Consider the following 21,835-nt stretch of genomic DNA (forward strand, 5'->3'; position numbering starts at 1 on the left):
CATCGGTGTATCTGAGATTTTCGAGTAAAATTGTACCCATGCACGACCTCTGATCTCAGCAGTCGATCCTCGTATCGTGTATGTGCTCTTGTTAACTCTCCCTCTATTCAGTACCTTCTTCGGGTCCACCGCCGCTAGTTAATAACATGCTAATTAGCAAGCGGAACCCTATATCCCTGGCCATTACACATGTTGCACTCTTCAAGCTTCAGAGCTGAGTGCTGAGCGCTGAGTTTCAAGAGGCAGAGTTTGGAGAACACCGCACTGATTGTGCAACACCCTACAACACATAGTAACAGCGTGTTTTTGTCAAACATACTAGGTGCCAGTGGCCAAGAGCATGCTCTCCTCATGGCTGAGCAAAAAGTCCAACAACACACAAGCTCTCAGCCAACCAGATCAAATATCTAAAGCTTCCCGCTCGACAGTGGAACTCACAGGACATTCATCACAATCTGCAATTCCCATCACAGACGATGATCACAACGATGTCCACGAACACATCTGGGATCCCAGCACATACTCTACCCAAACTGAACAGGACGTCCTCAGACCAAATCCATCAGCTACTAATACATCAAGCGACGTGAAGTCGTTGGGACAATCAACTGAGCCGGCAAAGTTTCTGACACCGCATGATGACATTCTTGCCGAACTCCAGGGATACTTGCCCTCGAGTGGTCCTCAGGCTGCAGAGCGGCCATCTCTACGACCGGATGCTGCCCAAGGGTCTTCCCTCAATCTGAGCTCAAACGCTGCCGAGAACTCATTGTTCACATCCGACTCTTCACCTAATCATGAATCAGCCAGGGAGATAATGTATGAACCGTTCACTGGTCAGAAATTATCTGACTATGTACCAATGCCGGTGCGGTCGGGTGCTGACGATGAACTATGGTCCCATCTATCGCATATCCTGGAGCTCCAGAGCGAGATTTCAAAGATGCATGTTGATATGGAGAATGTCGGTTTGCGGACTGCGCGGGGTCATAACGTACCTGAGCGCGGTGGAAAAGCAGGCACCACCAGGAAGGAGACGGGAAAGAATAAGAGAAGTGATACACTCGGAGAAGAGGAAGATGACAATGAGAGCGATGAAGCGACCGAAGGGGAAGATTCGGATGACAACGACGAGGTGTTTGGGAAGAGGACACGGGATGAAGAATTCACAAGACTGGCGGATCGGTTTGCGGAGAGGAGGGTTTTCATCGACGCTGTCATGAATAAGGTATATGCGTCTTGCAGTTCACCGTCCATGTCTGATCTTACTACTTCCAGTTGGGCGACCTTTCGAGCACGCTCAAGGCCTTTCATGCGCTACCCATTCCAGTACTCGATATTGCATCCACTCGTACCAACACCATGTCTTCTGATGCTTCACTAAGCACCGATCGCGGTGCTGGTGTGGCCCCTGCGGTCACCTCGACGACATCAGCTCCCCCTCGTATGTCAGTACAAGTAACGACGATCATAGATGACTCGCAACACGTGGATAGCCCAGTGGACGCACATTTCGCACATTCCATTCTCGATCGCAATGTCGGGAAGAAGTAAGCTTTCGAAATACTTTTCTGGATGTATCATATAGTTCGGGAACAAGTTTTACGATACAAATAAAGTTGAGATAGTTGATACTGGCTATAGCTAGCACACTACATTAAATCACAGGTAGATGAAGAAAAATACATGAGCCTTTCAGGCAGAAAGCCCGCTTCCTCAGGAAAGAGACCAGCTCCCACACTGGATAGCATGACCAATCGACACTAATGCATCAATTCAACCTCCGAGGAGAGCCAGCGCAGCCCTGAGTTCCTTTCTCGCTTGTTCAGCATCCTCGTAATCAAGCGAGGAAATAGCAAAGCGACAGTGCTTCTGTGCTTTGGCAATGATAGTGGACGTAAGTTGAAAATTATTCATTGGTAAAGGGGCAGGAACTGGGGCGGGAGCTGGAGGCGGAGGCACCATGCGAGGAGGTGAAGAAGGTGCGAATATAGTGGGCATTGGTGGAGGAGGAATCATGGGCGGAGGCACTGGACTCGAGGGTACAAATCCAAGCGGAAGTTCTTGAGACGATATTGAAGGACCGCGAACACGGGTTCGCGGTGGCGAGCCTCTCGGTGGAGAGATCGAAGGAAGGAAGGTAGGATGCGGAGGAGTGGGGGAAACATGATCTTTGGTTGTCGGTGCATATATAACAGGTCGCTCTTTGGGCGGAGATGAGGACTGGAATACGGACGGCCGAGACTCGCTAGCAAATGGCAAGAACGGAACCTGACTAGGCGATGATCCGTTAAGCAACGGATCTCGGACTAGCTCTTCATCGCTAGTCGTGTCCTCCACGTCGGTGCTAATCCAGGCTTTACGAAGTTGACTCCCTCTACCATTGAGAGGGGTTTCGTGCCAGTTGTTTGCCTGGTCCAAACTGACACTGCTGTTATCCTGAGCAAGATCGAATCCTGGAGTCGCCGTCGTACTCCAACACCCGGGGCTCAGCGATTCATCATCATGGCGAGGGGAATGCAAGCGATTGGCACGAGTGATATCATCTGGACTCATCTTTGGAGATGGTGTCTGTCGATAATGCGACGTTTGAGGCAACGTGGGGGATTGGCTCGTTGCTGAAGGGGAGGTCTGAGGATCTTCAACTCGTGAAGGTAGCTCCGAAGCATCAGAAGTAGCATGGAGGAGTTCTAGGTCAAACTGAGACCCAGCAGGACCTGGTGTGGGCTTCCTACCCTCCCGATATGCCTTTGCAATATCAGCTGCCTTCCATTTAGCATATTTAATCTTGCCATCTATCTGTGAATGCACGTTAGACAAATGTCGTCCGACTGCATGATGCTACGACGGCTTACTGTATCGGAGATATCCGTCGTTGGAAATACTTTCAAGACCTCGAAGAAATTTGCTGCGGCAAGAAACTTCTTCGCAGTTGATCTAATTAGATGTGAGTCAATCTACCGGAAATGAAGACAATTATAGCCGGATACCTTGTTGCATGACCTTCACGGTCTTCATCATCGGCGATGCGGAAGATCTTTAGGGCAAAGTTCTCAACGAACGCTGCGCTCGCAGGCTCGCTATCTATAGTGTCACTGGGACCGATTTCTGCTTTCAAGCGCTCGAGTGCGTTCAGGAGATTTAGGAGCAGTGTGCGTGAAGCAGCATCCTTTGCTTTCAAATTGATACCAAGTTGTGCTGCATAGTACGCGCCTAGACACTTCCGTGAGCCATGTGATGTGTTTGAATGTAAAGGTTACCCGTACACCAGTATGCCACAACTGGTTGTTGATTGACCAGTTCCTCAGCACGTTGGAGGTACGGCGCTATAGACTTGAGACCTGTCGATACCGGTGGGAGACCAAGGGACATGATGGCTACTAATCAAGGGGGAGTTTCGTGAGTAAGTACTGCGGTGGATGAATGTATACAAGGGTAAGTTAAAGTCACGAGTGCTGTGGTACCGAAGTGCGGACGATTCGAAAATTAAATTATAGCCTTAAGCCTGAGGGTTTTTATACCGATGGTGGATGGGCAAGCAAGCTGTGGATTGTGGATTTGTGAGAGGCCTCGCGCCTGCAACGAGGACAATACGCAAAGCTGAGCTGTGTATTTAGTTCAAAGTTCAATCATTAGCTGTCAGGAAACCGAAGCCATCGGGACTCGGAACATCACAGCTTGACGTCAATTCGTGTCTTTGTTTGGCGGTATGGGCGTCTTTGTCTAGTTCCGACTTCGGGCGACATGTCTACAGCAAAACATGGAGCTTCCTGGCTGCCAACACGTTCCCATCAAACCAAGTACCAATTCATCGTTTACTTGTACTAGCGTCATGCGGAAGCACGGCATCATTTTAGCCACAGCCTGAGCTTGGCGGAACATCAATTAACCAGAATCATGGACTCGGAGTAACGGTTGCATGACGTGGGGCTACTTGAAAGGTGCTAACATATTAATGATATTCCTACAAGAGGTTGGGTGCTGAATTTGCGATGGTGCGAACCTAACCTTTTTTCAAGAATTCCGCTGACAAGAGAACACCGTAACTTTCAGTGGAGTACTAGTCCTCTCCGCAGATAAGGGAGAAGATGTTTATTATAGACCTGAGGCACCGTAGGGACGGACTTGTCACAATGAGAACCAGAGCTCCACATTATTGTGATTAACGGGCATCGGTATACCTACGTATTTCACATATTTCATCATGCCAACACTTATCTGTGAGCAGGTCAGTCACTAAGATTTTAGATCTAGGTGGAAACTGCGCACTTCGGCGGATTTATCTTTCACCCTAAGGCCTTTTTCGGAGTAGGATACTAACCTCTCCGTCTATGGTGCCTTTTTATTATAATATAGGTCTCAATGAAGGAGCTGCGCTCGACGCCAATTTCAAATCAGACTGGCGGTCAGAACTGAAGTAGTTTCAAAGTTGAGTTGTCAGCATCGTGGTTCATATGGATTTGTGACTGTGTCTCTGCAAGGAACAATCATTCGTGAATTGCAATGTCAAGCAAGCACGAACCTCAAGGCGTTGATATCGTCCTTCGGTCACAAACTTCGTCCCTCAAGCTCAAGGCAGCCACCAGTCACTCAACTTTGAAACAGAACCGCGTGCAGCCCTCCAGCGCTGATGCGGATATCCAGATGGCCGTTCCAGCCTTGCGCTCAATGAGTGCCATGAGAGGTCTCCTCCTAGCAGAAGTCGGGGACTCGATGGTAGAGTTCGACGTGTATGGAAAGCCTGGGGAATCCGGGTACCGCGTTGGCCAACGCATAGCAGCGGAGTCTCTCATGCCTCCGGGAAGCTCAAAATTTGCCCCACCACCCCGAAAGGTCCTTTCCGCCCCAGGTCCTGTGGTCGGAAGTATGGCCAGCCTGGCCACCAGCGCGACTCTTTTCGACGTCGATGCCGTCCCTGCCCGGAGCGGCCCAGAAATCAAGCCCCTTCTCAGAAACTCGAATTCCAGATTGGAGCCCGGTGCAATTGTCCACCCTCACCCGGCATTACGCAACGCAGATAGCAGCGGAGATCTCGGCACCGATTTCAAGCCCGTTGTGCGAGAAAAGGCAAGGTGGAGGTCGCGTGTAGAAGTGGACATCATACTCGAGAACCACACTTGTGTGCAAGGTAGCTACCTCAAGGGGACAGTCAATATTCACATCAAAAAAGGCTCTAAGAAGGATACACCATTGCTGCTTTCTCAGGGGAAGGTCAGGGTCGTCGGATTTGAGTGCATATCGCAGAAGGATAGCAAGTGCACATTTTATAAATACTCAGCTCTTCTATCAGAAATTGCTCCAACGTGGAAAGGTCTCTTCAAATCACCACCCGATGAGGATGGCTGGGCCGAAGCGCAAGAGGGCGTCCACGTCTTTCCGTTCGTGATGCTTCTTCCTCCAGATAGTGGCTGCGGCATGGCGAAAGGGGTATTGAGCATAAGCTCCGGAGTGGCGATTAAATACATTGTTATGGCGTAAGTGTCGGAGCTTCTGTGTTCTATCACCCGCATCTACTGATAATCAATCAGAGAGATCAAAGTCAAGGACTCCGCGACATCCAAAGAATCCATCGTTCACTTCTCCCGCGACTGTGAGATATGGCCACGTCTAGACGTTGTCTCCACGCTTGCCACAAACTCCCGCCCATTAGTCGCAGAGGTTGCCACTAGAGTGTTCATGGGTGGCCCAGGAAAAATCAGGTTGTCGGCCCGTATCCACCGCTTCCACTGGGTCGCCGGCCAAAGTTGCACCGTTCATTTCCGAGTGGTCAATGACTGCAAGAAATTAGTAAAAGGCGCCGCCATTGCGCTAATACGAACACTGACCGTGTTCAAGCCAAAACCGCACTTGGATGCTGGGGATGCTGATCCGGATGCTTGTCAAACCTCAACGAAGGCAAAGTGCGTGACGGAAAGCGTTCTTGAGTTGGGACAGCGTTGCTCTAAGGGACATGCGAGCGCAAAAGGGTGGTGGACAGGTGTCGCTCCCGGTCAGACGAGCGAGTTCAACCACTCTGTGATATTACCGGTAAGCCGCCACGATCTCTTTCTGGTTGCATTGTGGTAATCGAACTTTAATTATCCCTGTAGCCCGACGTTCACTCTATTGCCCGAACACGACTGCTGGAGGTTGAGTACACGCTTCGCATAAGTGTAGGAATCGGACGATGTTCCTCGGATGTACACGTCATCTTGCCAATTCGAATCGTCAACTTTCTTTCGCTCGACCCTCCACCTACGGCGCCACTCCACACTCAAAGCAGGCAACGCCCCATGCCAGAGTTTACGAAGCGTGAATCGTGGTACCGAAAGTCGCGTGCTACAAGCAGGGATCTTGTAGAGACCGACGAGACGGTCCCTGGTATGAAATATGCCAGGGACATAACAATTGCCACAGAGCCAGATAACGTTGACGAGATGCCCGTCTTGAATGAAGAACATCATCAAAACCCGAACACCAGTGTAGATTCGGCGTCTATTTACTCACCTTCTCAGTCTGCGGACACCATCGGACACCGTGAAAACATTCTCCACCCCGTATCCGAGGAAGATGTCGATCAAGATTTGGGGACACCCAGTGGCACTGCGAGCTTCGCCAGACATATAACAGCTTCAAGCAGTGCGGTAGAACCTCATATCCTTGCGCGTCCTCGAGGACCCCGTTCGACACCGATTCAGTTCCAACCCCCCCAGACCGAAAGCACGCCAAACACGACGTTCCTTTCTCGTCGCGTTGAGGAGCGAATGCAGAGTCCAGGCGCAAGCTGGGTAATTGTCAAGCCATTTACAGACCATCGAGCAGATGCAATCAAGACGCAGAAGTCACGAATCTCGAACTTTGGGAGCTCGTCGATGATCCTTCCCAGACCACCTGCGATATTAGATGACCCTGCGATACGTCCAACGGCATCAACGTTGCTCCCAGGCACCCGACGTGTGTGATAGAAGGCGATCTGTAGTGATCTGTGAGTAGTTTGGGGTTTCGTGCGGAAGGGACATAGTGTAACAGAGTTCAAACTTGACTCGTCAGATGATGATATAACCCTCCAACAAGTGATTAATTGGAACAAAGCTGTTAATACATGATATGATTGTAGATGATGGCACTAGGAAGTCGACTCAACAAAAAACAGCCTCGTGTCTACTTCTGCATGACCATCCTCTCGTACTCTTGGGACTCCGTGAATTGAACACTAATACATCTCCAAACTCATACCATCATGGATCTCATAATCTGAGAGCGTGATGTGGTCCTTGTAAATCGTATACCTGACAAGGAGAACAGTGTCATGAGTATGTGTTCAAGAAGGAAATGTATATGGTGATTTATTGGCACAGTCCTGTGACAAGGGAGAGCGTCGTAGCAATTAGCGGATGCTCACCATTTCTTCAGCTGAATCTTCTTGGAGTCTGTACCAGTTTGAGCGGCAATGAGTTTCTTCAGGTCACCCACAGTGTCATCTGGGCTGCACTTGACTCGGACTAGTAGATTGCTCAAGCTAGGATTCGGATCATGAAATTGTGTGCACTCACCTTTTCGGCCCAGCCGATCATTTGCAATCACCTGCGGTTAAGTGAGTGTTTGCTATCCTCTTACAGAACTGCAGGACAAACCTCGATCAAAGGCATGAGTAGTACTAGGATGAGGAGATGAGATTCCGGCAAGCTATGATCACGTATTGTGTGACAGCCGACATTACATCACGCGTGACCGACGCGTGACTGCGCATAGCTCCGAACTTAAGTCTCCTTCCTCCATGGCCATCCCACCTCGGACGACAACGCCTGGCGTCTACAGGCAATATGGCCAGCAGCATCCAGTGCAGCGCGTCGGACCAAATGTTACAGATGACTATGAAAGTGGGTACCTGTTTGCATGTAAATTTCATTGATTTATGTGTCTTCAGGGTGGTATACTGAGGCGACACCCAACAACCGTATGGTCTTATCGATACGTTCCGGCATAAACTCGGAGATTGCATGGGCGCTGGATAGGCTGTATCGATTATGTGCAAATGATCAATTCATCTTGAAAACCATTCCTGGTCTAACAGACGCACTGTTCGAATGGCCGGAGTGGTATGCGACAGAAGGATACCTAATGGCAGAGCAGTATCGACTATTTGCTATGCCCGATGCTGAACACAGAAAGCGACGGCATGCCCTAGAATCCATATTTATCCTCCGCAATTCGGCCACGAATGAACCCAATGCATATGAGCTAGCTAATCATTCCCGAACACTCCCATTACTATTTAACGCCCTCACCAACCTCGATCCAGACACGGATATGAATGCTGAATTTGTTCTCAACGCCATAGAACTTCTGCAGGCCATATCCTTAGGCGTTATCCTGCCAGACCCTGCTTCGAACAAGAAAGACCCCCTCCCTACTCTGCTGCAAATTACAGGTCACTCATCGAATCGCTCCCTTATCATCTCATCGTTGACCCTTTTGGCACAACTTTTGTCTAACATACAAAACACACGTCGCCTGGACTCAAACTCGCCAGCGCTCGCTGCCTCCGTACGTTACTTGCCTCTATTTGTCGATCGAGCATTGGTAGAAGCTTCATTGAACTACCTATATGCCCATCTTTCGCACCCACCAATGGTAAAGGCTTTTCTGCATCATCCTCTCATGCCAAGCACTCTTCGCGTGCTTGTTAGCTTTCTTCTATCTGAACAAGTAGAAGAGACCGTAAACCTGGATATTAGTGCAGTCTCTCGCGCCATCCCAGCAACAACGGTCGTGATCCCCGTCCATGACCTTACCAAAGAGGAGCTTGAGACCCTAGTTTCCATGCCTGAACCCCAGCGCTGTTACGAGTGGTGAGTACACGTTATGCAGGTTGTATCATGATATGATAATGTCATTTTTTGCAGGATGAAAATCATGTTCATTGCAACACCAGACGGAGAGCTCACTCAAGTCGATTTTTGGACTCTTTACAAAGATGCCTTTACACCCTTCGCGGACCGCCATCCCGTCCTGGTTGCATCAGACGTGATCAAAAATGTCAATGTCGTTTTTCCTCAGGCTCAGGCGATGGTCCTTCCTGGGCCGCCACAGCGCTTTGTCGTGCGTGGTGTGGACAGGCGTAAAAATACGGAAGCTGCTCCTCGTTTCAAGTGCTTGTGGGAGCGCTCCCAGTGTTCAGTTTCGCCATTCGAGGCCCCCGGAGAGTTATATGACCACCTCCTTCAACATTTGGAGTCGTCCGAGAACCCCGAGCCGCCATGTCTCTGGGCCACATGTCCATTGCCATCGACATCAAAACAACGACTACGACCTCATATCCTCACCCATCTCTCAAGTTCCCAACCACCCGCAAAACATCCTTCTCAAGATGATACAATTACTGTTACCGCCGACGGAGAATCGTACCCCTTCACAGATCCCACAAAGCGACAGCCCCCTCCTCTAAGGCAAACGAATATATCCTACACCCGGCCTGTCGCTGATCCTCCTTCGGCTGCACTTACCGCGTTGCTCATCATCCGTATTCTCTTCCGCTCATCATTCGTCGCTACCTCGGAGACTGCTCCCCGTGTGGACGGCGAACACTTTGGGTTCCCTGGTGTTGTAGAAGACGACGAGGGCGACGATGTGGTGGAAGATATTGGGGGCGAGCTGGAGGGCGAACGGAGGGGTCGACGAGCGTTTGTGGGCGTTAGGAGGATGATGGAGGACGTGAGGATGAAAGACGAGGCGTTGATGAGTTGGATGGTTGAAATGGTTTATGCGGCGTATGATGGGCTGTTTAGGTCGTAGTGTACGGGGCGCTTACCCTGTGACTTGTTTCGATCCAAAAATATGAACGTTCATCATTAGCTGCGCATCACCTCCACTGACACCCAGAGTACCACCACTGTATATAATCGACGCGGGAGACCACAACGGCGGCCGCCACTGTCTTTTTGCCATTGTACAGTATTCATGAATGCCGCACCGCGAAGCTCCTGGCCCATCAGCTCAAGATATGTAACTATTATCAATAAACTATTCCAGGCAAGCGTACTATTACTACTACGGTACGACCTGAAAGTCCTGACACGACGCATAGGGTCTCAGTCCAGCACAAATCTCTCCTGGACACGATGAACAGCGCTTCTGGCAAGAGCTGCTGTCCCTGGAGCCCGACCGTACCTTTCTAACGCGTCTTCTATCTACACTTTCCAAGGACGAGTGCCTCATTTCACACAAGGTCTGTTATCCACATTGTCCAACATCCAACACCATGGTACTGACAGACCAATCCCCGTCAGTAGCTCGTGCTCCATGCCCTATTTACTGTCTGCACCGTATTTGCAGCCGACCGCAAGGGAAAGGAGACCAGCGGCCACGCCATCGACACGCTCTCTATCATGCTGCACACTGTGCTCGCCAAGAACCTAGCAGGATGGGAGGTGATGGAGATCTTTGCTAACAGTGTGAACGAGGCCGACAGGGTGTTCATGGTACGGCCGATGCGAAACCTTCATCTCCACTATAGACTCACTATCGCGTATAGGAGTTTGTTGGGATGATTGCAGATGTACTGGGCGATAATAATGCTCCTGGTAAGCTCTGAGAACGACTGATGTGGACCTGTTTGACTGACCGTGATTTAGAGGCTCTTCGACACCGGGTTCTTCAGCTGGCTGTTGTCTTCACGTGTAGCATCAGCCAGTTAAGCCCGGGCGCATACTTGCTGCGCAGAGACCTCTTTCCTTGCATCGCTAAGGTACAGATTACTGTTCCATGGTTTTGTTGTCGGTCCTGAGGGAATGATGTTGCTTGTGACAGGTCATCACATCCCCAGATACTCAACGCTTTACTTTTGAAGCTTCGCTCCTCCTCTCTATTCTGGCGAATTTTCACAAATCTGATGCAGCGAGGCTTAATCCATACCTCCAGCGCATACGTGATACGCAAGACACAGAACTCATGCGCAAGATTTGTTGGGCAGCGGGGTTTGCACTCGATGCTGCTGTCAAGTGCGCCTTTCCGGGCATTCACAGAAGATTCCTAGCTGACTCGGTGGTAGGGCATACCAAGAAATCTCGGACGATTCGATCCCCACATTTGCAAAGAGCGTCGGAGCCCTGTTTACCTCTCTCCTACCCGATCGTGCACTGGTAATGCAGCCACTGGACGTACCTCGAGACTTTCTCAAGACTCAGTACGTGAAACTATCAAGATTCATGTCGCATTCCTCTTACTGAGAGAACAGACCAATCGAGGCGACCGTTTCACTCCTACCCGTTTTCGAGTTCCTTTTCTTCAATCCCCTTTTTGCGCAGGTGCTAGTGGATATGATACACAAGCCATCTGACAATAAACAGAGCGCGCCGGTACCCCCACTAGCATATAACATCCTCTCATTGTCATCCTATGTGTTGACTCATGCCTCGTCTTCGGCGTCACCCCGCACGTTAGCTTATGCAAACCTTGCATTGAACACACTTCTTGTGATGTCCGAGAATGCAGCTATAATGTCGGTCTTTTGTAAGCCTGCCTCCTCAAAGGAGGCAATCAGGCTGTGTCGGCAGGTCATTGCTTGTACACGTCCAAATTTCACAACTAATACTGAAATGAATGCAGAGACTTCCACTCCTTCCAGTGCCATCGTCTACGCGTGCACCAATCTGCGCACTCCTGGATTGTTGTGTATTATGGCTACGTCATAATCTACATAAGCGGCTCGACGTGTATACGTTCACGTGCGTTTTGTTTATTTCCCGGCCTTTACTGAGACTGATTGATGTTGGTGAGATAGTACGTGTATCTGGACGTGCTATCGCGTCATATGGTATCTACAGAAGGAAAGAATACGATTAGGCAAGGTGATCTCACCTAATTGCTTGCTCTTGATGTCTGACCCGGCATTCTTACTCAGATTACGACTGGCTTGAATTGTGGAAGGCTGTTGTTGACTTACTTGGGTTTCTTTCCAGCAAGCTAGACAGTTTGGTGACCACTGGAGGCATCGAGCGTCTAGTCCAGGAGGTATGAGATTTTCGATGTGCCTTTGAAGCGAAATTGACCGTATTTGACAGACTATCCGGTTACTTGACCTTGCTTTGTGCAAAGCAGACCTAATTTTACCCACACCCACCGCCGTTCATGAATTCATCGTAAGTCAACTAAAAATAATTGAATATCCTAAATTCATAGGAGTTTTTCAGTATGAAGTCGTTCGCTCTTCCGCGGTGATTAGAAAGCAAACGCTGCTTTTAGAATTACTGGGACAACCCACGTCCGTAGACCGTGGGGCGTCGCTGCGTTCTGACAGCGCATCCAACACCCTGTCCCGTGTTCTTTCCACAGCCGCCTACTACGAGGGAAAACTCACTTCTGCTGGTACACGCAGCGCCAAGGACGCATTCCGGACTGTTTCAAAAGACATTGAGCAAAATGGCTTGCACAGTGCGCATAATGCGGACGACACAGACCCACCGTACGCCTGCCCTGCATATTCTTTCTCAACGAATGCTGACCCTAACGATTAATGAAAAGGAAATATGCGGAGGATGTCGTCAGTTTTATTCGTGTTGCATGCACAGATGGCTTAGCGCTGATGTCGTGAGTGTGAGCTGATGAGTCTATTGGAAAATTGGTGGGAGTCCGCCTCCGTTGTGACGGGAGACTCTAGACTAATAGACTCTAGGGCTACTCAGTAACTCCGTCGGCTATAGTATAGATAGTCTATCTTGGCCGAGCGCTTAGATAACCATTATGTGTAATTTGTAAAGGTTAAAAAGTTTTTTCGAGTAGCCATAAATGGGACGGAATGGTCCCCGAGCATCCTCGAAGGGATTGAAATAGAGGGCGGTGATCAATGAATAGCGCAGGTTGTTGACCGTCTACCAACACGATGTTTGGCTGCTAGTGAATCGATGGGATGCCTCTCACGAAATCTGTGAGCATCTTGTTTATCGGCCATTTATCGTTTTCCCAGAGGCCTATCGATAAGATTATGCTGCACCCATTCAAACGCGTAATGATACTACTCGGTGAATGAAAATCTGGCTCGGTGAACAAGGTCAACTGAGTGTCACCCATTCCTTTTCAATTCCGTACTCACCCGTCGACCTCTTCCTCTCATACAGCCATCATCTGGCCTAGCATGGTCGCCCTGCGTATCGTGATCGCCTCGTCTCGTCTCAGGCAGTCTGCAGCTCGTTCCATATATCAGTCCCTTTCAGTTCGCGGTCTCGCCACTGCAAAGTCTCCAGCAAATCTCTTCGAGTCACTGGACACTTTTACTGACAGACATGTTGGACCAGACGACAATGAGACCGAGTTTATGCTCTCAAAGCTTGGCTTTGACTCCATGGAGTCCTTTCTAGCTGCGACCGTGCCGCAAAACATCCGTATTGCTAGCTCCACTGTCAGCAATGCGTCCATCCCAGCATTGAGCGAGACAGAGCTTCATGCAAATGCCAAAAGGCTGGGTCGGAAGAATGAGCAGTTCAAAAGCTTCATTGGCATGGGGTACCACAACGCCGTCGTGCCCCCTGTGATTTTGCGGAATGTGTGTCACACGCTCTTAGCTACCCCAGCATTGTGTTAATCGTGTCCATAGGTATTCGAGAACCCTGCGTGGTACACCCCTTACACCCCGTACCAGCCCGAGATTGCCCAGGGTTCGTTGTCATTTTTTCCACTAGTTTTTCTTTTAATGGTGCCACCAGGTCGTCTCGAGTCGTTGGTGAACTTCCAAACGATGATCATGTCCCTCACATCGATGCACGTCTCAAACGCATCCCTCCTCGATGAAGCAACTGCTGCCGCAGAAGCCATGGTTATGGCATACGTGCAGTCCAACCAGAAGAAGAAGACATTTTTCGTCGACAAGGCGGTCCTTCCACAGACTATTTCTGTTCTCAAGACACGTGCTAAAGGTTTTGGAATAAATCTTGTCATCGGTGACGCGGGTGACGCGCTCAAATCCGATGCGTTACGTGCTGATCTTGCTGGCGTCCTTGTTCAATACCCTGACGTGAATGGTTTCGTCACCGACTACAGTGATTTCGCGAAGCAGGTGCATGAAGCAGGCGCACTTGTCATTGTCGCGACAGACCTTCTTGCTTTGACAATTCTTCAGCCCCCGGGTGAATGGGGTGCTGATATCGTTCTTGGCAACTCTGCCCGATTTGGGGTTCCTGCCGGTTATGGAGGTCCTCATGGTGCTTTCTTTGCTGTCACAGAGAAGCTCAAGCGGAAAATGCCTGGACGTCTTATTGGCCGGAGCAAAGATACTATGGGTAACCCCGCATATAGGCTGGCATTGCAGAGTAGGTCCTCCCTGCTATCTTCTATTTCGTGTTCTCATCAATCACATGCAGCCCGGGAGCAACACATTCGCCGTGAAAAGGCCACTAGCAACATTTGCACCTCGCAAGCCCTTCTTGCCAACATGGCCGCTATGTACGCAATATACCATGGCCCCATAGGACTCGAGCGCATTGCAAAGAAAGTGCACTTCCTCACACAGATCCTCAAGTTTGCCGTCGAGCGCCTCGGATTCCGCGTAATCAATGCGTCTTCCTACTTCGACACGCTCACCATTGATGTCTCAAAGCACTGCGCGAATGCTGAAGTTATGCATGCCGCTGCTGCGTTGCAGGGCCTCAACCTCCGAAGAGTGGACAGGAATACTGTTGGAGTCACTCTCGACGAGTCAGTAGGCAAAGAGGACCTCCTGTCCCTCATACGCGCCTTCCACATCGCCGCATCGCAACCAGAGCCCAATCTCGCTGACCTGCCCGCTCCAAAAGAACTTGCATTTCCCCATCAGCTCGTGCGCGAGTCCGAGTTCCTCTCGCACTCCGTTTTCAACAAACATCACAGCGAGACTGAGATGCTCCGGTACATATTCCACCTTGCAAGCAAGGACCTTGGTCTTGTGCACGCAATGATCCCGCTTGGCAGCTGCACGATGAAGCTTAACAGCACGAGCAGCATGATCCCACTTACATGGCCCGAGTTTGGTGGTATCCATCCGTTTGCGCCACACGAGCAGGTTGAAGGATACAGGAAGATCATCAAGGTTTGTGATGTTAACTTGTGGTAGGACAAAGACACTGATCGTTCTTGATAGGAACTGGAAGACGACCTTTGCAAGATTACTGGTTTTTCAGCTTGCTCTGTGCAACCAAACTCGGGTGCTGCGGGTGAATATGCTGGGTTAACTGTCCTCCGGGCATACCATGAATCCCGCGGGGAGGGACACCGTGACGTGTGCTTGATACCCCTTAGTGCTCACGGCACGAATCCTGCGGTGTGTCTCGTATTGTCCTCTTTCCAGTAGTGATAAACTGATGGAGGTGATAGTCGGCTGTGATGGCAGGCTTGAAGGTTGTCCCGGTCAAGACGCATGCAGATGGGAATCTGGACCTGGAAGACTTGAAGGCAAAGGCCGAGAAACACAAAGATAATCTCGCGGTCTTCATGGTGAGTTTTGTTTACATTAATCGGAACTAGAATTCATTCCAGGGCAGATTACATACCCCTCGACGTTCGGTGTCTTTGAAGATGGCATTACCGAAGTACGTATCCTTATCTTTCATACTGATCTGGAGTACTCAATCATACTTCACAGGCCTGCAAGATCATTCATGACTGTGGTGGACAAGTTTACTTGGACGGTGCAAATCTCAACGCACAGGTTGGACTGACGAACCCTGCGGTTTGCGGAGGCGATGTTTGCCATCTCAACCTGCACAAGACCTTTGCTATGTGAGTGCGCAATGACTCGCATTGATAAGTGCTCATACGTCTTTCAGTCCCCACGGAGGTGGAGGACCTGGTGTTGGGCCCATCTGCGTCGCCGAACACCTCGCACCCTTCCTTCCCTCGCATCCCCTGGTCAAGACTGGCGGTGATGCCGCTATCGATGCCATCTCAGCTGCTCCCTTCGGCAGTGCTTCTATACTCCTCATTTCATGGGCTTATATCAAGATGCTTGGCGGCAACGGCCTTTCTGAGTCCACCAACATCGCGCTTCTTAATGCCAACTACATGGCGCATCGACTTGCAGGATACTACAATCTTCGGTTCAAGAATAAAAATGGCCGAGTTGCTCATGAGCTGCTCATCGACCTGGCTGAGTTTGATAAGGCTGCAGGGTTGAAGGTGACGGATTTCGCGAAACGGTTGCAGGTATGTATTCTTAGAATTGGGTGTTGTTGCTGTTGTTGACCGGCGCATCTAGGATTATGGCTTCCACCCTCCTACGTGCTCGTGGCCTATCTCCACCTGTATGCTGATCGAGCCTACTGAGTCCGAAACGCTCGAAGAGATCGATAGATTCTGCGATGCTATGATTCAGATCCGGAAGGAAGCGGAAGATATCATCACAGGCAAACAACCCAAGGATAGCAATCTGCTCAAGAACGCGCCGCATCCGCTTTCTCTCATGGTTGCGTCTGACAAGGAATGGAGCCGGTCGGTGATTTTCAAGGCTGTGTTTCGTAATACGGCTGACGTAGCCCTTCTAGTCCTTATACGCGCGAAGAGGCTGCATATCCCATGCCATGGCTCCGCGAGAAAAAGTTTTGGCCAACTGTTTCTCGTATAGACGATGGTGAGTTGTCTCTCGAGCGGTATCTGAGGCATTGGCTTATTTCCATCATCTAGCCTACGGCGACCTTAACCTTATTGTAAGCAAATGATTTTATAACTCTTCTAAGCTTACCGTTCCTGTTTTCAGTGCGACTGCCCGACAGTTGAGGAACTTGCGTCCTAGTAAACTAATTTTATCATATTACGACCATCTCTAGATGTTTTTTCTTGCTCGATTGTTTTTCTACTCCTCTAGAACACACACTTGTCACGCGTATTGCTCAACCACACGCTTTGTACACCTATACCATTATTATTGTAGTATTTACCATCACGAATAGATTTACGATGATCATTTTGGGTCTACTGCTGTCGCGCGCTCTCTGATAGAATAGCCATCGAGTTCGGTGGGTAACGTATGCCATAGCTGAGGGAGATACCGTTTGATGCGGTCCATCACCTCGTCTTGCTGGTTTGTCCGTGCAGCAAACGAAAGAAGTACCTTGACCGTGTTAACATCAGGCGCAATGTTCGACTGATCTTTCCCCATCTCTAAACACACCACCTTGAGCGCATCGTCAAGCTTCCCAACGCGGCACATGCACTCTATCCACGTATTCCACGTCCGCAAATTGAACTTGAACCCGAGCTTGGTCAACTTCAGACATACCTGTGCAGCCATGGGCCAGGCATTCGCAAACCCACATGCGTCAATGATAATGGCAACGCTCGCTTGATTGAAGCGCCCGGTGATAAAGAGCGTTTCCCAAACGCGGTATGCCTCCGCGAACAGCCCAACGCGCTGATAGGTGTCCATCAATTGGTTCCAAAGTACTGTATCAGGCGTGAAGGAAGGGTCGAGCGTCAGGTGATCATGTGCCCTTCGCACAGCTGCTGCAAGGGCATCACGCTCCTCGGGCGGCAGTTCCCCTGAGAGTAGCGCGAGATGCCGGAGGAGAATAGTGTACACGGGAGCTGCGATCTCAACCCCTCTCGTCCGCATGTCCTTCACTACTTCGAAATAGTGCCACACGGACGGTAATCTTTCGTAGTCTCCGAACGAGAGCTGGGTCAGGGTGTGAAGGATTGCTTGGTAGCCTTTGGCATCGAGGGGAGGCGCATTGGGACGTTTACATATTCGTTTATAGGCCTTCAATGCGTCGTCGAAGCTGGAAGCACACCGCATAACAACGATGGCCAGGGAAGAAACAGCCATCGGGCTGTTGAGTTCAATATTTCTAGCCTCCATGTCTTCAAGGAGGGAAAGCGCAATAGGAAAATACTTTTTGACGTTCTTGGAAGCGCCAAATGCGAGGAATAAGATATTGTAGAGGTTGGCATCTGGGCCCGAGGAATGCCGGCGCCCTGGAGGTTGGAGTTCTTGTTTTGAATGAGAGATAGGAGCAGCCTCAGCAAGGTCCTTGTAGAGTTCTAATGCTCGATCAATCGCAGCATCATCAAGAGTGGTGCAGAGGGCATTGACTATTGGGTGTACTAGGGGTGTACCAGGAGTAATCCCAGCAGACTTGGACTCCTCATAGATCGACAGAGCACCTGTCAGGTCGCCGATACGCACGACATTACTTATCAAGATAGCCCAGTGAATTATGGATGCCTTCAAGTGCAGTTCGGCTTCCGCGTATCGAAGGTACTCGAGGCGGTGTGTATGTCGGATGAGAAGTGTAAGGGTGTGCGAAGAGAGTTTGAAACCGTCTTTCTGCAATGACTTGCACAAAGTTACGGCTGCGGCGATCCCCTTGTTCTCAGCCTCTTTCTCTATGCTCTCTGTCCACTCAATCATGTTGGGATCTGTCGTCCTCGACCTCTTGCTAAAACGTTTCCAATAATTGTCTTTCATCTCCTGAGCTCGATCCGTAAGACCAAGTTTGACAAAACCATCGTAGAGAAGTTTCGCGAAGTTCTCATCATACGTCAATGAGGTATGTTCCATGATATCTAGAGCTTCGTGAATTTTCTTGATCGAAGCACCAGTGTCGAAGAGAGCGTTGAATAAAATTTCAAAAGTTTTGATGGTGGGACGACGTCCAGAACGATGCATCTTGGAGACGCTGTGCTGAAGTACCCCCACCTGGCCAGATTCAGCACACCACTCGAAGAACATGTGCCATTGTAAAAGCGTAGGCGTTATATTTTTCGGCTTTTGAGGCATGTTCATAAGCCAGTTAAAAATCGTTTGAGGGTTGCCATTTGCGATCAGGCCACGAAGGATGACATTGTACACCTTCACCCCCACTTCGACACCGCAAAGTATGGGGAAGTCGACGAGAATTTTCATCATCATATCCAAATCATGGTGCCTACCCGACTCGGCTAGTAATGATAGCACATCGTGGATCTCCTTCTCTTTGAGGGGTGGAGCCGTAGGTTTATCCTTCCTTTCCTCGCCCAACACGCGAAATAGGCCGTAAAACTGCTGGTGTAGAGCACCAACATTTGCTATGGGGATACACCGCCGGATTTTGTCAACAATGGCATCGATGTCTGGGATGTAGGAAAGGGAGGGGTCGTGTTTGACGGTCAAGAATCGTCTCTGGTCTCTCTTGACGCGAAAGGCGGGTGCTGCACGACGTAAAGTAGATGGCCTCGAGACGGAACGGGTGAAAGGACCTGCAGGATATGCTAACCGGGCAACAGCGCGGCTAAGGGACATTCATGCGCGCTCAGATACCTGCGCTAATAGTTTTGCCTGTCAGATGAAATATGGACGGTCAGTGTCTGATTCCACATGATTTCAGTCCAGCCGTACCAACTTAGTAGTTGCGGTAAAGTGTCGTGGGAAATATATTGGAAGACGTGGTCAAGCACTTCGAACACATTTCTCACTTACCAACTACCATGTCTGAAAAATTGAAGGAGTTCATTGATATTCCTCAGCAGTTCATTCGCGACGGCAACCAGGTTAGCATCGCTGAACTCTGAATCATGCGTGAAGTTTGCTGACTTGTCCTGCTTGTCAGTTCCTTACACGTTGCACGAAGCCATCGCAAAAAGGTGCCTTTTGAGTTTCATCTAATACACCATATGGTGCTGAAAGTACAATTACAGAGTTCATCCAGATCTGTAGGGCAGTCGCTGTTGGCTTTGCTGTTATGGGTTTCATTGGATACTTCGTAAAACTCATCCACATCCCAATGTGCGTCTTCCACGTTGTTCCTCATGCTTCGCAAACTGATATCGGTTTTCTAGAAATAACATTCTTGTGTACGTGATGCTCTCTTTTAAAGTGCTCCTTTGTGCTCATGTTTGGACAGCGGAGGGGCATAACTTACTCATCTCGTTAATATGTGTTCCATTTTCGCGTGTCGTATACCTTCGGCTCGGTTGGACAGGCGCTCTGTATCGTATCTCCTTTCCTTCATCCACGCATTCCGTGCAGTCACTTGCTAAATGATAGGCCTTTATCGGACCATATATTTGTCCAGAGAATGTTGCGATGCGATCCCCCATGGTCCTGTTTGGTAAGTCACTTTGCGTGTAACGCACAATGACGAATGTGTGCTTGAGACAAATACACGCGAGTCTCGTCTGCTATGGCTCAACTGAAGTGGCGTGCAGTAATGAATTTGAGGGAGCAGAACGAGCATTCGGTATCTCTGGTGCTGCTCCAGCCAGCTTCTGCGTACGCAGACAAGGGAGCCAAGCGTAGAGCATATCCTGTTGTGTCCGTCAGAACTCGTTCGTGCCAACTCACTCTCCTACCTTTTGTAATCCAAACACGAGTGCTGAGGCCAAAGGGACTGCAGGCAACAAAATCATTAATACTCCAAGCCCGCATTATCACAAATGAAGTTGAAAACTGCTCACAAGCTGCAGGGATCATATAATAAGTCCCAGCTATGGGCTGCTTGGTCAAAAATATAATGGCTGCCCTAGTTGGCCATGAGTACATCACAAATCTCGCACGTAATCTTCCACGCACATTAGAGCCACCCACGAATACAAGCAAAACAGGCCAACTCTGAAAATGAATGCGGTTGAAGGTCGCCTAGGCGCTAGGAGCGGGAACGAATTCTTGATACGTTTCCATCTATGGTAATATTGGATGGCGATAGCAGCTGAGAGAATACAGGATCAGTTACTATCACCGCAAGTACTGTAACACCACGTTACCTTCAAAACATAATACCGATGCCATCATCGCGACACAGAACCCTGGAACTGCCAATGCTCTAAAAATTTCGGTAAACATCTCTTGAAAACATGCGTATGTATACTCACAAGGAGTGCACATAAGACGTGCAGAAAAGACCATTAAACGGTTGTGCGGAGGCCTTGTGTAGTTTTGTTAACTGTAAATATTTCGTCAAATCGTAATTTCACGTCGTGAGGCTGGGCTACAGACAATCGATGCACCGATTGAAAACCCTGCGAACACGATATACGGCGGTGATATTATCTGAATCGGCTCAAAGTTAGCGCGATTTGAATTCATACAATTTTGCCGTGTACTCGCTAGGAACCTGCAAAGCCACCGAGGGAACTTCTCAGCAAAGTGGTGTTCAAAGTTTTGAATAGTTATCCAGGTCTGTCGATTATACGCGTCAGACATTGGGGCAGAGAAAAACTACCGCAGGAACCTACATGGATAGCGACGCCGACAACCGCAACGGTGGCCCTGGCTGACAGTCAAACGTGCACCAAGCTTGGTAATGAGATGACAACTCACATTGGGGCAGCTCCGTATATCATCGCTGCTTGAACTGTACACACTGTTTGGTAGCGAGGATGGACGTCTTCCCCTGTGTATAGACTGATATGTATAATGCTCGAATCATTTGATGGAATTGTGAAGATCAGGACCACTTACTAGAGACAGTGTATTATCGAGTAGCACACGCACGTCACGCACAGATTTATTAAGGTTGGATGCCAGCACAACTTCCTATGGAGTAGGGCAGTAGTGATGATGACTGGCAATAGAATATGTCCCCCAGTTATCAAGAAGAAGAGGTAGAGAGGGATAAGATGCTTTAGGTTTGATGAAGGGACTTTGCAAAACTCTTAGCAGTGAAAACTCACCATCAAACTGACCACTTACGAGATACATATAAATCGACCATTGAATGTGGCGCGCACGGCCAGTGGATCAACTAGTGAGGCTATTGATCCACGTAGTATATAGTGGAGGAACTGCGATTCGGACATCATGTCAATGCAGTCCTGCAGATCTGCCCGCTGTCGGATCAAGTCCGAATATTGTTATTTACGTACGTTCTAACATTGCGCCCGGCTGATACAAGAAATTCACAGAACGCGGGTTGAT

General features: G+C 49.5%; 10 protein-coding genes across 10 annotated transcripts; 6 read left to right on the plus strand and 4 right to left on the minus strand.

The window, feature by feature from the left end:
• The first annotated feature begins 17 nt into the window (after positions 1 to 17).
• Positions 18 to 1,665, plus strand: F5147DRAFT_255236 (uncharacterized protein). Its single transcript, XM_041428862.1, has 2 exons — positions 18 to 1,228; positions 1,279 to 1,665. Exons 1-2 carry the CDS (start codon positions 341 to 343, stop codon positions 1,552 to 1,554), a joined length of 1,164 nt encoding a protein of 387 aa, XP_041298543.1. The 5' UTR covers positions 18 to 340; the 3' UTR covers positions 1,555 to 1,665.
• Positions 1,652 to 3,649, minus strand: F5147DRAFT_255239 (Vta1 like-domain-containing protein). Its single transcript, XM_041428863.1, has 4 exons — positions 3,267 to 3,649; positions 2,991 to 3,213; positions 2,856 to 2,937; positions 1,652 to 2,799 (listed from the first exon to the last, which is right to left on the minus strand). Exons 1-4 carry the CDS (start codon positions 3,370 to 3,372, stop codon positions 1,777 to 1,779), a joined length of 1,434 nt encoding a protein of 477 aa, XP_041298544.1. The 5' UTR covers positions 3,373 to 3,649; the 3' UTR covers positions 1,652 to 1,776.
• An 844-nt stretch (positions 3,650 to 4,493) lies between these two features.
• F5147DRAFT_669520 (uncharacterized protein) lies at positions 4,494 to 7,118 on the plus strand. Its single transcript, XM_041435472.1, has 3 exons — positions 4,494 to 5,474; positions 5,529 to 6,027; positions 6,090 to 7,118. The coding sequence occupies exons 1-3, from the start codon at positions 4,504 to 4,506 to the stop codon at positions 6,939 to 6,941; spliced, it is 2,322 nt and encodes a 773-aa protein (XP_041298545.1). The 5' UTR covers positions 4,494 to 4,503; the 3' UTR covers positions 6,942 to 7,118.
• On the minus strand, positions 7,039 to 7,656 carry F5147DRAFT_669524 (ubiquitin-related domain-containing protein). The gene is made up of 4 exons (XM_041435473.1): positions 7,614 to 7,656; positions 7,533 to 7,563; positions 7,382 to 7,481; positions 7,039 to 7,268 (listed from the first exon to the last, which is right to left on the minus strand). Exons 1-4 carry the CDS (start codon positions 7,626 to 7,628, stop codon positions 7,193 to 7,195), a joined length of 222 nt encoding a protein of 73 aa, XP_041298546.1. The 5' UTR covers positions 7,629 to 7,656; the 3' UTR covers positions 7,039 to 7,192.
• An 81-nt stretch (positions 7,657 to 7,737) lies between these two features.
• On the plus strand, positions 7,738 to 9,844 carry F5147DRAFT_603961 (uncharacterized protein). The gene is made up of 3 exons (XM_041432290.1): positions 7,738 to 7,859; positions 7,907 to 8,831; positions 8,886 to 9,844. Exons 1-3 carry the CDS (start codon positions 7,757 to 7,759, stop codon positions 9,772 to 9,774), a joined length of 1,917 nt encoding a protein of 638 aa, XP_041298547.1. The 5' UTR covers positions 7,738 to 7,756; the 3' UTR covers positions 9,775 to 9,844.
• F5147DRAFT_669527 (uncharacterized protein) lies at positions 9,800 to 12,767 on the plus strand. Its single transcript, XM_041435474.1, has 15 exons — positions 9,800 to 10,011; positions 10,067 to 10,207; positions 10,272 to 10,460; positions 10,514 to 10,562; positions 10,614 to 10,726; positions 10,789 to 10,979; positions 11,030 to 11,164; positions 11,216 to 11,534; positions 11,587 to 11,705; positions 11,762 to 11,823; positions 11,882 to 11,991; positions 12,042 to 12,119; positions 12,171 to 12,442; positions 12,502 to 12,601; positions 12,653 to 12,767. The coding sequence occupies exons 1-14, from the start codon at positions 9,940 to 9,942 to the stop codon at positions 12,569 to 12,571; spliced, it is 1,920 nt and encodes a 639-aa protein (XP_041298548.1). The 5' UTR covers positions 9,800 to 9,939; the 3' UTR covers positions 12,572 to 12,601; positions 12,653 to 12,767.
• On the plus strand, positions 12,768 to 16,885 carry F5147DRAFT_669531 (glycine cleavage system P-protein-domain-containing protein). The gene is made up of 13 exons (XM_041435475.1): positions 12,768 to 13,519; positions 13,571 to 13,631; positions 13,680 to 14,282; positions 14,334 to 15,037; positions 15,089 to 15,268; positions 15,322 to 15,441; positions 15,489 to 15,536; positions 15,590 to 15,726; positions 15,774 to 16,149; positions 16,202 to 16,434; positions 16,488 to 16,573; positions 16,627 to 16,649; positions 16,700 to 16,885. Exons 1-13 carry the CDS (start codon positions 13,112 to 13,114, stop codon positions 16,733 to 16,735), a joined length of 3,015 nt encoding a protein of 1,004 aa, XP_041298549.1. The 5' UTR covers positions 12,768 to 13,111; the 3' UTR covers positions 16,736 to 16,885.
• On the minus strand, positions 16,886 to 19,335 carry F5147DRAFT_669537 (uncharacterized protein). Its single transcript, XM_041435476.1, has 3 exons — positions 19,319 to 19,335; positions 19,180 to 19,258; positions 16,886 to 19,131 (listed from the first exon to the last, which is right to left on the minus strand). Exons 2-3 carry the CDS (start codon positions 19,220 to 19,222, stop codon positions 16,904 to 16,906), a joined length of 2,271 nt encoding a protein of 756 aa, XP_041298550.1. The 5' UTR covers positions 19,223 to 19,258; positions 19,319 to 19,335; the 3' UTR covers positions 16,886 to 16,903.
• A 72-nt stretch (positions 19,336 to 19,407) lies between these two features.
• On the plus strand, positions 19,408 to 19,836 carry F5147DRAFT_768172 (uncharacterized protein; the record flags this gene model as incomplete). The annotated part of the gene is made up of 5 exons (XM_041440936.1): positions 19,408 to 19,470; positions 19,530 to 19,563; positions 19,618 to 19,705; positions 19,759 to 19,773; positions 19,824 to 19,836. 5 exons carry the CDS (start codon positions 19,408 to 19,410, stop codon positions 19,834 to 19,836), a joined length of 213 nt encoding a protein of 70 aa, XP_041298551.1.
• Positions 19,837 to 20,031: 195 nt separating this feature from the next.
• F5147DRAFT_255480 (uncharacterized protein) lies at positions 20,032 to 21,791 on the minus strand. Its single transcript, XM_041428864.1, has 12 exons — positions 21,611 to 21,791; positions 21,380 to 21,560; positions 21,239 to 21,322; positions 21,154 to 21,187; positions 21,026 to 21,097; positions 20,915 to 20,968; positions 20,791 to 20,861; positions 20,683 to 20,741; positions 20,492 to 20,627; positions 20,377 to 20,441; positions 20,272 to 20,309; positions 20,032 to 20,226 (listed from the first exon to the last, which is right to left on the minus strand). The coding sequence occupies exons 1-12, from the start codon at positions 21,630 to 21,632 to the stop codon at positions 20,101 to 20,103; spliced, it is 942 nt and encodes a 313-aa protein (XP_041298552.1). The 5' UTR covers positions 21,633 to 21,791; the 3' UTR covers positions 20,032 to 20,100.
• Positions 21,792 to 21,835: the final 44 nt, after the last annotated feature.

This window comes from Suillus discolor, assembly GCF_016758755.1.
Source record: "Suillus discolor strain FC423 chromosome Unknown F5147scaffold_4, whole genome shotgun sequence".
Classification (NCBI taxonomy): domain Eukaryota; kingdom Fungi; phylum Basidiomycota; class Agaricomycetes; order Boletales; family Suillaceae; genus Suillus; species Suillus discolor.